This window comes from Panulirus ornatus, chromosome 56 (assembly GCF_036320965.1).
Source record: "Panulirus ornatus isolate Po-2019 chromosome 56, ASM3632096v1, whole genome shotgun sequence".
NCBI classification, from domain to species: Eukaryota; Metazoa; Arthropoda; class Malacostraca; order Decapoda; family Palinuridae; genus Panulirus; species Panulirus ornatus.
This window is the reverse complement of record NC_092279.1, coordinates 14,892,792-14,908,660: the sequence shown is the minus strand read 5'-3', so window position 1 is coordinate 14,908,660 and position 15,869 is coordinate 14,892,792. Positions and strand designations below refer to the sequence as shown.

Genomic DNA, 15,869 nt, shown 5'->3' with positions numbered 1-15,869 from the left:
CAACCGCAGGATCCTAATCTCACATGGCCTGTGACTTACCTGCTACAGAATCCTAATCTCACATGGTCCTGGCCCTCAACTGCTGCAGGATCCTAATCTAACGTGGTCTTAGGCTCACCTGCTGCAGGATCCTAATCTCACATGGTCCTGGGCCTCACCTGCTGCTGGATCCTAATCTCACATGGTCCTGGGCCTCACCTGCTGCAGGATCCTAATCTCAAAGTATCCTGGGCCTCACCTGCTGCAGGATCCTAATCTCACATGGTCCCGGGCCCTCACCTGCTGCAGGATCCTAATCTCACATGGTCCTGGGCCTCACCTGCTGCAGGATCTTGATCTCGCCGACCTGGCAGGGGCGGGAGCAGACGGAAGTCGGGACGGAGCCAGAGTTGCCCGAAAAGGACACCTCACTCAGGTTCAGGTCCAGCTCGCTGTACCAGCTGCCCACCACCTGTGGGGCGAGACGGGTCACAGGTGGAGTGAGAGGTCACACAGAAGTCGCAGAGGGAGAGCTAGGGGATGGCAGGTGGGCTAGTGGACGGGCAAGGGGGGTGGTGAGGGAGGGTTCGAAAGGGACGAGGAGGATGGTGGAGGTTGTGAGATGGAGGAGTTGTGAGGCAGATGAGTTGTGAAGTAGATGATTCGTGAGGCAGATGAGTTAAAAGAACGGGGAGATAGCTACCTGGGCCAAAGGAGTAAAACTTAACAGCCACTGAAGTGCCGGATCACCGCGCGGTGATCCGTCACTCACCCTCCAGAAACCCATCTTCCCGCTCACCTCGTACTGTCGTCACCCTAACGCAAACAATTTTCCCCCCCGACCCTCGGGCATGATGACGTAGCCTTTTTAACCCGACTCTCTAACAGTCGGGTTGAGGGTTATGCTCGTAACAGCCCCAATGGGTCGTAAAGTCACGCTCAAAGCGTCGAAGCGCCCTTGCAGTTGAGCTCGTCCGTCGATAAAGCGACGACTCATTCGCCCTCAGGTAAATTGGGCGTTTAAACCAATTTTGCCACATAACACACATCCTCCTTAGCGAAATAAAAAAAAGTTAGATACCCGTGAAATGGGGAAACTGTGCGCCAATTTGCTGGAGGTCGCAAGGGCCGAAGTGTTCCTGATTTTTCCCCTCGCGTTCTGGGTGGGTGGGAGTGAGGGAAGGAGGCCCACTGCCTCAGTCTCTTGTTCGGGCAGGTCTCCTCCCGGAGCAGCGAGGAGGCTTCCTGGTGGCTCCAGGAGTATATCACTCGCTAGGGGCGCGACCGCACCACACAGCAGATTAATATGATGGTTAAAAGACTCACTACAGTACTTCAAAAGTGTGTGTATATATATATATATATATATATATATATATATATATATATATATATATATATATATATATATATATATATATATATCACTTCAAGGTAAGACGTGCACGTCTGCAAGCGTTCCAATAAGTGAAACCAGACGTTTAACTCGTACGACTGCACGAGACACATAACACGCATATGTTTAAACACCGCATATGTAACCAGGGGTGTCCTCTTGGTATGAACCATTCTCTACTGATTAACCCGTTCTTTACGCTTGGGGGTGGAGGAGGAGGAGGAGGAGGCGGGCCCCAGCCACCACGCAGGAGGAGATGATAGTAATGATAGTATGACACCAACATCACATGGGGGGAGGGACGTGTTAAAGCTCTCGTGTTGAAAAGTCCGTTTCCGCCACTGGCTCTGTGTCGTACACGCCACTCGCTGGGCAACTCCGCTACGATGAGCTGGGCTGGGATGGTGTCACCCTTGTTGACGAGAGAGAGAGAGAGAGAGCATATCCCATGGACTGGTAGTGGAAATGCTCTGAGGGAGCTGGAACGTCACTAGAATGAAGTGTCGTGTAAAACACAACACAACGGAGGCTCAACACCTAGTCCTCGCGAGTCTCCGAGGTCTACCCCGCTATACACTGTACACAGAATTCAAATTGGGATTAGCTCGGATGTAAAATGAAGCGGGTTGGATTAGCTGCTGCAACACAGACCTTAGTTAGCCCTGGGGTCGTTGTGAGCTCACACTCTCTACGGTTGAATATATCTATCTATCTATCTATTGGTTCTCAGTGAATGTAGGTTTGCGGCAGGGGTGTGTGATGTCTCCATGGTTGTTTAATTTGTTTATGGATGGGGTTGTTAGGGAGGTAAATGCAAGAGTTTTGGAAAGAGGGGCAAGTATGAAGTCTGTTGGGGATGAGAGAGCTTGGGAAGTGAGTCAGTTGTTGTTCGCTGATGATACAGCGCTGGTGGCTGATTCATGTGAGAAACTGCAGAAACTGGTGACTGAGTTTGGTAAAGTGTGTGGAAGAAGAAAGTTAAGAGTAAATGTGAATAAGAGCAAGGTTATTAGGTACAGTAGGGTTGAGGGTCAAGTCAATTGGGAGGTGAGTTTGAATGGAGAAAAACTGGAGGAAGTGAAGTGTTTTAGATATCTGGGAGTGGATCTGGGAGCGGATGGAACCATGGAAGCGGAAGTGGATCATAGGGTGGGGGAGGGGGCGAAAATTCTGGGGGCCTTGAAGAATGTGTGGAAGTCGAGAACATTACCTCGGAAAGCAAAAATGGGTATGTTTGAAGGAATAGTGGTTCCAACAATGTTGTATGGTTGCGAGGCGTGGGCTATGGATAGAGTTGTGCGCAGGAGGATGGATGTGCTGGAAATGAGATGTTTGAGGACAATGTGTGGTGTGAGGTGGTTTGATCGAGTGAGTAACGTAAGGGTAAGAGAGATGTGTGGAAATAAAAAGAGCGTGGTTGAGAGAGCAGAAGAGGGTGTTTTGAAGTGGTTTGGGCACAAGGAGAGGATGAGTGAGGAAAGATTGACCAAGAGGATATATGTGTCGGAGGTGGAGGGAACAAGGAGAAGAGGGAGACCAAATTGGAGGTGGAAAGATGGAGTGAAAAAGATTTTGTGTGATCGGGGCCTGAACATGCAGGAGGGTGAAAGGAGGGCAAGGAATAGAGTGAATTGGAGCGATGTGGTATACCGGGGTTGACGTGCTGTCAGTGGATTGAATCAAGGCATGTGAAGCGTCTGGGGTAAACCATGGAAAGCTGTGTAGGTATGTATATTTGCGTGTGTGGACGTATGTATATACATGTGTATGGGGGGGGGGGGTTGGGCCATTTCTTTCGTCTGTTTCCTTGCGCTACCTCGCAAACGCGGGAGACAGCGACAAAGTATAATAAAAAAAAAGAAATAATATATATATATATATATATATATATATATATATATACATGAACATAGTGCAAGAAACGCGCACCTTCATAGAACATACAAACTTCCAACATACTTTTGCTGAACCGACCGTGAGAGACACCAGATTAAAACGGATATACACCTAGCAGTGTATCAGAATGTATCAGCTTCATACACGAGCGTTCCTCAAATCATCCCTCAGCCTCCGACGAGACATCTCTCCCTCGCCATACACCCCACTACAAGTCTTCGGTGTCTCCTCCAGCAGAGCCGGGCGGTGTTCGCTCCTCTGGGACACCGACCTGTAGATCGCTTTACTTTCTGAGACCGTAAAGAAAAAAAAATCTACTCGACATGTAAACAGAAGAGCCGGGAGACGCGTAGTCCACGAGAGATACGAGATGAGAGGATGTGAGGATGTGAGGGGGGGGTGATGAGAGCGACGTCTCGCCGCGCCTCACATATCGAAGTCTGAGTCGCTCTGCTGGAGAAGGGGACCTCCTGGGTCTTCCAAGCACACTCGGTCATATCTCACAAGAACGTCGTCTGCATTTCCCGTACGTCGTGACGCTTCGACACACACACACACACACCCGAGCACGACTCGTACTGATAAAATGATCCTCTTCGCGTGTAGACCAGACATTTTGTCAGTGTGGTGACAGGTACTTCGCCGACTCCGCCAGAGGGGGAAAAATGTGGTTTGTCGCGGATGTGGCGGAAGCGCTAGAGGTGAAATGAGCTTCCAGGTAGGCTTGTGGAAAGAGATGAATGAATTTTCCAAAAAAGCACTTTTCCTCAATGCAACCCGCCGACACACACACACACACACACACACACACACACACACACACACACACACACACACACACACACACACACACAGACCAGCTCTGAGGATGTATCACACAGAAACAAACCATTTTCAAGACATTAAAACATACACTTCTTGGCTCATACATGCTGAGGAAGCATCATACACACTTAGCCAAGATCATACATACATAGCCAGGATCTCACAAAGCAGAGATCATAGATAGCCAGGATCATACAGAACCAAGGTCACACAGAGCCAGGATCGTACGTACATAGCCAGGATCATACGTACAGAGCCAGGATCATACGTACATAGCCAAGATCATACGTCCAGAGCTAGGATCATACGTACATAGCCAGGATCATACGTACACTGTAGTTGTAGTTACGGGTGCCTGGGATCTTGCGGAAGTTATATATGGTGTAGCGGGAGGGACCGTCTCCCCGCTCGTCAAACTGCACCTGCGACCCGACCACACCTGTAACAAGGGTAAGGGGGGAAGCTCGTTAGTTGCCTTGAGTTAGATCGTTATCTGGATATCACAATGGTTACATGCACACCTGTCCAAACTTGACACACACACCTGAAATAATGGTAGCAGCCATGTTACTCGTTAGTTATTCTATGTTAACCTGTGACCCCAACCATAGCTGTAACAGGAGTGGGGCGGTCCTCGTTAGCTGCCTTGTTAGTTCGTTAAGTGGCCTTATTCTGTACCTACACCTGTAACAGCTCGTTCGGTAGTTAGCTCACACTAGACAGATGGTTGTCCAGATCCGTCTGTCCCCCTTCTTCCCAGTACACATGTGATGAACAAGTGCTGGGATGTTCACAGGGTAGTTATCTTGTTAGCATACATCCTGGGACTGAATCACCACACGATGGGGGGGAGGGGGGTTGTCAAGCAGTTCCTTAACGATCGCCACCCTGTGAACGACCCCTCGCGTGGAAGTCTCTCTTATCAATCTCAGCCCAAGAGAGAGAGAGAGAGAGAAAGAGAGAGAGAGAGAGAGAGAGAGAGAGAGAGAGAGAGAGAGAGAGAGAGAGAGAGAGAGAGAGAGAGAGTCATTCAGAGTTATACAAACCGTGAGTTTGAAAGGTGAAATAATTCTGATGAAAGGCCCAAGAAAATATCTTTTAATACAACACCATGGCATGTGAGTTTAGCACTGGATGTGACACTATTTTCCCCCTAAGGATAAATGATCATGATGAATTTTTTTTCCCCCAAGTTCTGAGTATACTTTTCTTTTTCCCCAGTTCTGAGTATAACACACTGAGAGGCATTTTCCTTTAGAAAGTCACGCATGGGTGGAGGAGAGGGAAGGGTCATTAGTGGGGGAATAACCAGCGAACACCTTTCCTTTTTAACCAATGCCTGAACATCTGGGGCGAATGAAAAATATCATGCGATTTAAAAGCGCGCAAGAAAAGGAAGAAATGAAATGTGATTTTTTTTCTTTTCTTTTCTAAAACGCTCTTGACGAATGGCACTGAAAACGTGGCTGCCTGGAATTGCACGAAGATGTGGACCCTGAAGTGGGAGGTGGGGGAGACATGAACCCACCCACGAGATTGCTGGGTCTTTACTTGGAGCGTTTAAGGGGGGAAATAATTTGCCTGCCTGACGTCATGTTGGACGACGTGGACGAGGGAGAGGGTGAGGAGGTGGGAGAGTATGACATTGACCAGAGTCACCCCTCACTACTCTCCCCCCGACCTCTCATTAGTGATAGCCAATGCTTGTGAATGGGTCTTAGAAACTGGGGAAACATAAAAAAACCTGGCAGATGGGGCGAGGATGGGGAGGGAAACTGTCTCCTGGTGTGTGGGGCGAGGATGGGGAGGGAACCCGTCTGCTGGTGTGTGGGGCGAGGATGGGGAGGGAACCCGTCTGCTTGTGTGTGGGGCGAGGATGGGGAGGGAACCACGTCTCTTGGTGTGTGGGGCGAGGATGGGGAGGGAACCCGTCTGCTGAAGTGTGGGGCGAGGATGGGGAGGTAAACCGTCTGCTGGTGTGTGGGGCGAGGATGGGGAGGGAACCCGTCTGCTAAACAGTTTCAAACCCGTGAGACACATTGGTGGTGGGGTAAAGAAAAAAAGAAAAGAAGAAAAAAAACAATGATTACGAACGTGTCGAGGTCAATGACCGAGACGAACACTAAGCAGCCAAGTCACACCTTGAAATCTCGACGGGCAGGCAAGACAGAAACGAGAGAAGACGCGCGTCAGAACACCCGTTTGAGAGAGAGAGAGAGAGAGAGAGAGAGAGAGAGAGAGAGAGAGAGAGAGAGAGAGAGAGAGAGAGAGAGAGAGAGAGAGAGAGAGAGAGAGTGAATCTTTCAAATCGCGCCCACTTCAGAGGGGGGGTCTTGCTTTAATTCTATGGCGGCCGCTACAGAGAGCTCTGAGCCGTCGCTACACAGGACGTCAGGGTAAAAGCTTAATTTACATGTGAATGCGCCCCTCCATCGGGGAAAGTTCAAAGCTTCGACCCCGGTTAAAGCAAGGGAGGAGGAGAGAGGAGGAGAAGGTGGAGGAGGGGGGGGTCTGGAAAGTGGGTGTGGAGGCTGGAAAGAGATCCAGCTGGTTAAGCCATAGCGCGTGTGGGTCAGTCTATGGCTGGAAAGGCTGTACAGTACAAACTGGGTCGACACATGTGTTAAGCCTTTTGACCGAGATGGGACGAACCCTTGACCAAGATGGGACGAACCCTTGATGAAGATGGGACGAATCCTTGACCAAGATGGGACGACCCCTTGACCACGATGGGACGACGCCTGTGACATATCTGAATGGGTTCACGAAACACTTTGTACGTCACCATTACACATAACGAAGCGCTGGTGTACAAGGGATGGCTGGAATGAACTGAAGTTCTGAGTGTTCCTTAGGGAAAACCGACCAAAGGCCTCAGATCACAGGGACAAAAAAAAAAAAAAGAAAAATCATAAATAAAATGTTTTATAGTTGTGTCTGGACGTTCTGTCCAATTGCAGTCGGGAGAAAACAAGATGGAGGACATGAATTATGCACAAGAAACTGTACATTCCTGGGTAATGGTCTTGGGAACAAATAGACATACATATTTTTCCTCTCTCCCGGCGCTCTATATTGACGGAATAAATAAGATGTCTAGAATGTTGTCTTTTTATGGAACTTTGTAGTCCCGCACCTCTCTCTCTCTCTCTCTCTCTCTCTCTCTCTCTCTCTCTCTCTCTCTCTCTCTCTCTCTCTCTCTCTCTCTCTCTCTCTCTCTCTCCAGTGCAACCTTCAACTGCACCCACAAGATCCTCCTCCTCTTCTTACATATCAACCAACGAGGTAATGTCCTCACGTTCGTGCGCTGCGTATCGATTGACTGACGCCTTTTTCCCCGGGTCACTCTGCGTCAATGTTTCGTTAGGCAAGACGTCAAAGGCTACCTACGTTCATGGTCTGATTAGTGTGGTGGAGGCGGATGCCCCATTCGCGAAGTCCCAGCACACCCCACGACCGGCAGTGTCAGTACTGGCACATGAGACGTGCATCATTATGCGGCTAGATTCACAATTAGGAGCCGAGTGCAATTCAATTTACTCGTAACTGCCCAACGAGACCTCTAAATTGAGGCTAGAAAGACTCTCTCACGGAAACTTTTCCCCCTCCGCCACGAGAAAAAGAGAAATGTTGAGAATTAACATTGATTGCCACAGTTTGTGTCGCCCGAGAAGAATCTCCAATTTCCACCTCAAATCTGCCAAGTAATTAGTTCTCACGCCTGGGGGAGATGGAGAAGAAAATGTACTGCTCTCCCCGCCCCGCCCCGCATTCCCTGCGTGTCGTAGGAGGCCGCTAAGGGTCAAGGTCAGTCAGGTCGAGGGCCAGGCCATCGTTATCAAAGGTCTTATCCCCGTGTTCAAGGGTTAGTAGGAATGGCTGCTGGTGGACGCGTCAAGTGTTGCCCCAGGATTCCCTCCCCCTCTCACCTCATCTCGAGGATGAGGGAGGACAATAAAAGACTACGTTGCAAGAAGTCCATCTCAAGGGAGACCTAATGTCTCGGCCATTCCTCCGTCTCATAACGTCAACGTAACGTCATCTAACGTCTCCCTCCTCCCTCCCCCACAATCTTCCGCACCCTCTCTCTGTCTCCTATCCTCCTTAACCTAAGTCTACTTGACCCTTAGATACGCTTTCCTTACCTTAACCTCCTCCCCTTACCTCTACCTTACCCTCTGCAACTAAACCCGACCTTCCCCTCAACCTTACTTTACCCTTACCTATCCTTCCCCCTCATTCAACCTACTTCTAGCCCCCTTCCTCCTCTCGTCTCCTCGACCATCCGAAGCCGCCCTATCCCATCCATGAGGCCATATCCCCGTTATCACGAGCCTCCCGTCGTGGCTAACCCTACCGGGACACAGTATGTCTTGGTGAGCGATGGCATTCCGCAGGTTACGGGCCGTCGTAAAGCCATGTAATGGCTCGGTTCGTTATAGCAGCCTGCAGTGAAATCCTCGTACCCATACAACGAAGTCTTCGTACAGACACACACACACACACACACACACACACACACACACACACACACACACACACACACACACACACACTTGTATCTCCCACCGTATAAAGCCTTTAGTATGTTGACCCCAACCACTTTTTTTTTTGTCTACTGACCACAGCAGCTTTAAGATACTGTTGACAGAGGTCGTGTGTGTGTGTGTGTGTGTGTGTGTGTGTGTGTGTGTGTGTGTGTGTGTGTGTGTGTGTATGTGTGTCGCCTTCGAGCCTGGCCTGCCGGCCGGCCAGCTCTCGGGGGGTACACAGTGCTAACTCCCGAGTCTCCGACTCTGCATCACTCAACTTGGGACTTACAACTTTATGACCAGTATAATCTAGGTGTTCACGACCCATCCGGGGAAAACGCTTTATCAACCCACGTTTCCCCTCAGATATGGTGTAGCGCCTCTTTCCCCTCTTCTCATCGGACGCATCTTTTACCCTTCTCAAAAATCACATATGTATCTGAAGACTTCAGGTCCATCGCACGTCACTCTACAGTCTCACTCACCCGTCTCTGCCACGCAGAGAGAGAGAGAGAGAGAGAGAGAGAGAGAGAGAGAGAGAGAGAGAGAGAGAGAGAGAGAGAGGTGGGAGGAGGGTAGTGTCAAGATGGGGATATGAGAGGTGAAGTGGCTTTGGCGAAGGCAGGGTGAGGAAGTGGTCCATTTTGTATAGACATGTGCACAAATCAGATCCTTTTATGATGATCTTCGTTTAAAACATGTACAAGTTTGTGAGACAAATCATGACCCCCTGACCTTGTGGTCACCTGACACGTGGCTTAGGTCAACCCCTGACCCTTGATGACCCCGACCCGTGTCCCTGGTGATCACATTTCTTGCTTGACCTTCACGGCTGACCCTCACCTGACGAGGTCACACGCCCTGCATGTCACAGTATACATATGTATGTATCTATGCCTACATATGTTCGTTAGCTCTGTATTCCTGAAGTTGTGAAACGTCACCAAAGCGCACGATAGCCACATGAAAATGGAAACACGAGAGCCTGAGCGCTTTCGTGTATTACCACATCTTCAAATGACAGTTACGGAAGATGTGTTAATGCACGTAAGCGCTCAGGATCTCGCGTTTCCTTTTCCATGTGGTTTTCTCCTCAGCATTTTTATAATCACTTGTCTCTTACGATATTCAAGTTCCAGCGTTTTTGGGATTAACTCAGCAGCCGATGAAGCTTAAGGGAATTTTGTGGTCCCGAACGAACGCAAGTCCCACAGTTGTCCCAACTCCCTCCCTCTCCCTCCCGCGCCCGGGGCTCCGTTTTGGAAACACCCCCAGCCTCCTCCCCCGCGCGCCACTCGGCCTGCATATCGGGGTGGAGTTAATGAAGCCAGCCGTCAGCTGTTACCACACACGCTTCATTATCGCCTCAATGAAGACAGTAATTAAAGCGCGGTAGGTAATTACCATATCCCGGCCAATGTCGGGAACTAAAGTAACGAGTCGCATACCCGACAATAATTCAAATTGGAATATAAGCTTTACTTTGATATATATATATATATATATATATATATATATATATATATATATATATATATATATATATATATATATATATATATATATATATATATATATATATAATACACACATGCAAATACGCGCACGTGCGTTAGTCTTTTCTTCTGGCAAAATCTCGTCTAAAAACCTCTCTCTCTCTCTCTCTCTCTCTCTCTCTCTCTCTCTCTCTCTCTCTCTCTCTCTCTCTCTCTCTCTCTCTCTCTCTCTCACCCACCCTTCCAAGACACAACGATCACCGGAGACGTGATCAGCTTACCCCACAGCGTCACCACACAAACCCCCTCCACGTAGAGTCAGCCCGACTTCGGCGGGGGCCTCGACGCCACAAGGTGTGGAGGACGTCCGTGGAATAACAACTATATAGGTGGACACACGACACGTCAACAGGTAATACTGGCTAGGCTCGAAGTAACCGGAGTCTGAAATATGCTGACGTCACCTGTGATGTCATACATTATCATTTCACGTACAGAGGTCTGAGGTTCCCACATCATCATTTCAGGTACAGAGGTGTGAGGTGTTGTATCACAGAGCGAAATACGGTACCAAGTGGTAATGTTATGTTGATATATTTCAGGGCCACATACAGTAGTAAGAAGTGGTGTATTTCACGAGTGAAATATCGTAGGAAGAGATAATGTATTTCAAAGCAAAATACAGCAGGTAAGAGGTAATCTATCTGATACACTACGGAGTATAATACAGTTGTAGGCGATATATTTCAGGTGTATGAATGGGGTTCACAGAATAACATCTATTTCAGTCACACGAATAAAGGGTTCGACTGGCAAAACACCAATTCGAAATGAAGGATAATAAGTTCAAATACATATGCTTAAATAAGTTGAAATACTTATACTTAAATAAGTTCAAATACTTTTTTCTTTCTTTCAAACTATTCGCCATTTCCCGCATTAGCAAGGTAGCGTTAAGAACAGAGGACTGGGCCTCTGAGAGAATATCCTCACCTGGCCCCCTTCTCTGTTTCAAATATGTGAAAAACTAAACTTAAAAAAAAGAGAAAGCTGAGGAAAATGACGTAAAAACGGAGTCAAAAATAAAGTTAGAAGATTTTTTTTAAAAGAGTTACGAAACCCAGCCACAAAAGTTGAGTTTTTGTCATACATGAGTCGGAAAATGTATAAACAATTAGGCTTCAGACACAGCTATAAGGGATACAATCCTTCACACCTGACCCCCTACACATGCATTACACCCCTGTCACGTGTATAACCCCCTGCACCCCTGTCACGTGTATAACCCCCTGCACCCCTGTCACGTGTATAACCCCCTGCACCCCTGTCACGTGTATAACCCCCTGCACCCCTGTCACGTGTATAACCCCCATGCACCCCTGTCACGTGTATAACCCCCTGCACCCCTGTCACGTGTATAACCCCCTGCACCCCTGTCACGTGTATAACCCCCATGCACCCCTGTCACGTGTATAACCCCCATGCACCCCTGTCACGTGTATAACCCCCTGCACCCCTGTCACGTGTATAACCCCCTGCACCCCTGTCACGTGTATAGCCCCCTGCACCCCTGTCACGTGTATAACCCCCTGCACCCCTGTCACGTGTATAACCCCATGCACCCCTGTCACGTGTATAACCCCATGCACCCCTGTCACGTATATAACCCCCTGCACCCCTGTCACGTGTATAACCCCCTGCACCCCTGTCACGTGTATAACCCCCTGCACCCCTGTCACGTGTATAACCCCCTGCACCCCTGTCACGTGTATAACCCCCATGCACCCCTGTCACGTGTATAACCCCCTGCACCCCTGTCACGTGTATAACCCCCATGCACCCCTGTCACGTGTATAACCCCCTGCACCCCTGTCACGTGTATAACCCCCTGCACCCCTGTCACGTGTATAACCCCCATGCACCCCTGTCACGTGTATAACCCCCTGCACCCCTGTCACGTGTATAACCCCCATGCACCCCTGTCACGTGTATAACCCCCTGCACCCCTGTCACGTGTATAACCCCCTGCACCCCTGTCACGTGTATAACCCCCTGCCACGTGTATAACCCCCATGCACCCCTGTCACGTGTATAACCCCCATGGTTGTCTCTTCCTCCCCACCACCTCCTCCTCCTCCTTGTCCTTCTCCTACAGGAGCATATAACACACGCTGCCTGGCGCCCCGCTCCTCCGCCTCGCCTCACCTCCCTCCCTCCTCGGGCATCACCATGGCAACATCTTAACACTCAGGCTCAGGTAAGACAGACCGTCTTGCAGTGGCGTCGAGAGCATATCGTCACCTCTTCTGTCTATCGAGACTTGACTATACCCTGTGGGGGGCGCGCGCGCGCGCTCTCTCCGCCGACCCGTGGACGGGGGTGGGCCGTGGGGCGCACCCCACAGAGGGTCTGTTGTATACAGGAGGTCAAAATGATGGAAGGCCCCCGCCCGGTATGGGAGAGAGAGAGAGAGAGAGAGAGAGAGAGAGAGAGAGAGAGAGAGAGAGAGAGAGAGAGAGAGAGAGAGAGAGAGAGAGAGAGAGAGAGAGAGAGTCTTAACCAGGTGAGTGTTATAAGGTCAAACGTTCACGATCGTGTCAGCTTTGTAAAAAAAAAAAAAAAGAAAAAAAAAAAAGTGTGACTTGAATGATGGTAATGGAGGGAGGGGTAATGCGGAAGGGGAAGCGTGGTTGGGGGTGGGGGGAGGTTGAGAGGTGTGTGTGTGTGTGGGAGGGGGGCGAGCTGATGGCTAGGGGAAGGGAGGAAAGGTGATGATAATGGAAGGTTTGAGGAAGGGTAAGCCATGCGCAGCATTACTGGCACGAAACTTCATTGGTCGCCACGATCATACTTGAGGAGCTGGGTCTCACACACACACACACACACACACACACACACACACACACACACACACACGCATCGCGTAATGATGTTTCCAGACGCCCTACTCCAACACCTGCCACACACACTCTCCCTAGCAGCCACCCACAACCACCCGCCCCAAACCCTAGCCCTCTCCTCCACACCCTACCGACGAGCCTGGAGAGAGAGAGAGAGAGAGAGAGAGAGAGAGAGAGAGAGAGAGAGAGAGAGAGAGAGAGAGAGAGAGAGGATGAGGTGCTGGCAGACGTGCGTTATCAGACAGCCAGCCACGGACAGCATCAAAGGGAGCGAGAAATTCTCAGAAAGTAGCGAGGACCCAGACCACCTTCCCCCCCTCACCATACATATGATGGGGCCTACATACGGCTGCCGGAGGTGTCAAAAGTGATCTACATACGGCTGTCGGAGGTGTCAAGGGTTTGATTTTTTCCTCTCTCTCTCTCCTTTAAAGTTACCGTTTCTCAAGGAGGCATTTGGAATATATTGAGGGGACAGGTGTCGCATGTCGGAGGGTGATTTTGGTAGAACATGGATGTCGGGCAGGTTGGAAAGGAGTGAACTCATGCGTGGTATTTATTGAACGTGAGTCGAATGTGATGTATATATATATATATATATATATATATATATATATATATATATATATATATATATATATATATATATATATGTATATATATATATATATATATATATATATATATATATATATATATATATATATATATATATATATATATATATATATGTGTATGTGTGTGTGTGTGTGTGTGTGTGTGTGTGTGTGTGTGTGTGTGTGTGTGTGTGTGCAAAGTGATGGAAACGTCAGTATATATATATTTCGGTCGACTGGAAGGCTTATTACCACAGTAGGTCAAAGGTTGTCATGGTGTGTGTGTGTGTGTGTGTGTGTGTGTGTGTGTGTGTGTGTGTGTGTGTGTGTGTGGTAGACGCTGGACGGTACTTTATTAAGACGTGGCACCTGATGAAGTGGAATGTCTCCACGTAACGTGTCGTGTCACATATGTAGAAAAATTTCACGTTAGATGAAATTTGTATGAACTATTAAAGTGCAGTTTCATCTTCATAACTTTCATCACGGACTAGTGTTATCATATACATATATATATATACATATATATATATATATATATATATATATATATATATATATATATATATATATATATATATATATATATATATATATATATATATTCCTATGAGTCCACGGGGAAATGAAACGATAAGGTCCCAAGGGCACTTTCGTGCAATAATCACATCAAGAAATATATAAATATATATATATATATATATATATATATATATATATATATATATATATATATATATATATATATATATATATATATATATATACCTGTCGAGAATGGTACCCGCAGTTGCCCACTAAGTCTTACGCCTAAACCAGTTTAAGTTTTAACATAGCGACTGAACCCTTCATTACTTTGCTCTGTTTAGCCACGATAAACAGTTACGTCCATCCATCCCCCAAGAAAATTTATTTTTCACATGACGTGGAACGAAGCGGGACTTCACGAAGGAAAACGTTCCGTTCAGTCAGGGGAAAAAAACGAGTCTTCGCTGAAGTTCAGCTTCAGAGACGAGAGGTAAACCAACGGCGGATCATACACACAAGGGGGCAAACACGTTACATATTTCACACGCTAATCTCCAGAGAGAGAGAGAGAGAGAGAGAGAGAGAGAGAGAGAGAGAGAGAGAGAGAGAGAGAGAAGCGCTCGCATCACATAAGCAGCATGAGAGTATCCACCGCCACCACTACCACAACATGACCACCCCATCGCCACAACATGGCCCTCCCACCACAACATGAGCACCCCATCACCACAACATGGCCCTCCCACCACAACATGACCACCCCATCGCCACAACATGGCCCTCCCACCACAACATGACCACCCCATCACCACAACATGGCCCTCCCACCACAACATGACCACCCCATCACCACAACATGGCCCTCCCACCACAAATGACCACCCCATCACCACAACATGGCCCTCTCACCACAACATGACCACCCCATCACCACAACATGGCCCTCCCACCACAACATGACCACCCCATCACCACAACATGGCCCTCCCACCACAACATGACCACCCCATCACCACAACATGGCCCTCCCACCACAACATGGCACAACACCACCATCCACACCCTCTTGGCCTGTTTTTCTTTTTTCCGCATCGCTGAGAAGTTCCGGTATCGCTGTGTCCACGAAACCAGTCAATAACAATCTGTTGATTGTATATTACGAATCTTATCTTTCTATATTCGAACCTTTCGACATAAAAGGGACCATCAATAACACATCGATTCGACTGTGGATTCGGTGAAATAGAGGATATATATATATATATATATATATATATATATATATATATATATATATATATATATATATATATATATATATATATATATTTATATATATATATATATATATATATATATATATATATATATATATATATATATATATATATATATATATATATATATATATATATATATATTTATTTTATATTTTTTATCATACTTTGTCGCTGTCTCCCGCGTTTGCGAGGTAGCGCAAGGAAACAGACGAAAGAAATGGCCCAACCCCCCCCCCCCATACACATGTATATACATACGTCCACACACGCAAATATACATACCTACACAGCTTTCCATGGTTTACCCCAGACGCTTCACATGCCCTGCTTCAATCCACTGACAGCACGTCAACCCCGGTATACCACATCGCTCCAATTCACTCTATTCCTTGCCCTCCTTTCACCCTCCTGCATGTTCAGGCCCCGATCACACAAAATCTT

General features: G+C 47.8%; 1 protein-coding gene across 2 annotated transcripts in view; it reads right to left on the bottom strand.

The window, feature by feature from the left end:
• mGluR (metabotropic Glutamate Receptor) overlaps positions 1 to 15,869 on the bottom strand; it is a 439,303-nt gene that overhangs the window by 32,402 nt on the left and 391,032 nt on the right. For both annotated transcript variants that reach the window (XM_071693890.1, XM_071693891.1), the window contains exons 6-7: positions 4,429 to 4,535; positions 320 to 451 (exon numbers count right to left, since the gene is read on the bottom strand). In XM_071693890.1, coding sequence (XP_071549991.1) covers positions 320 to 451; positions 4,429 to 4,535 — 239 coding nt within the window. The remainder of the gene's footprint in view (positions 1 to 319; positions 452 to 4,428; positions 4,536 to 15,869) is intronic.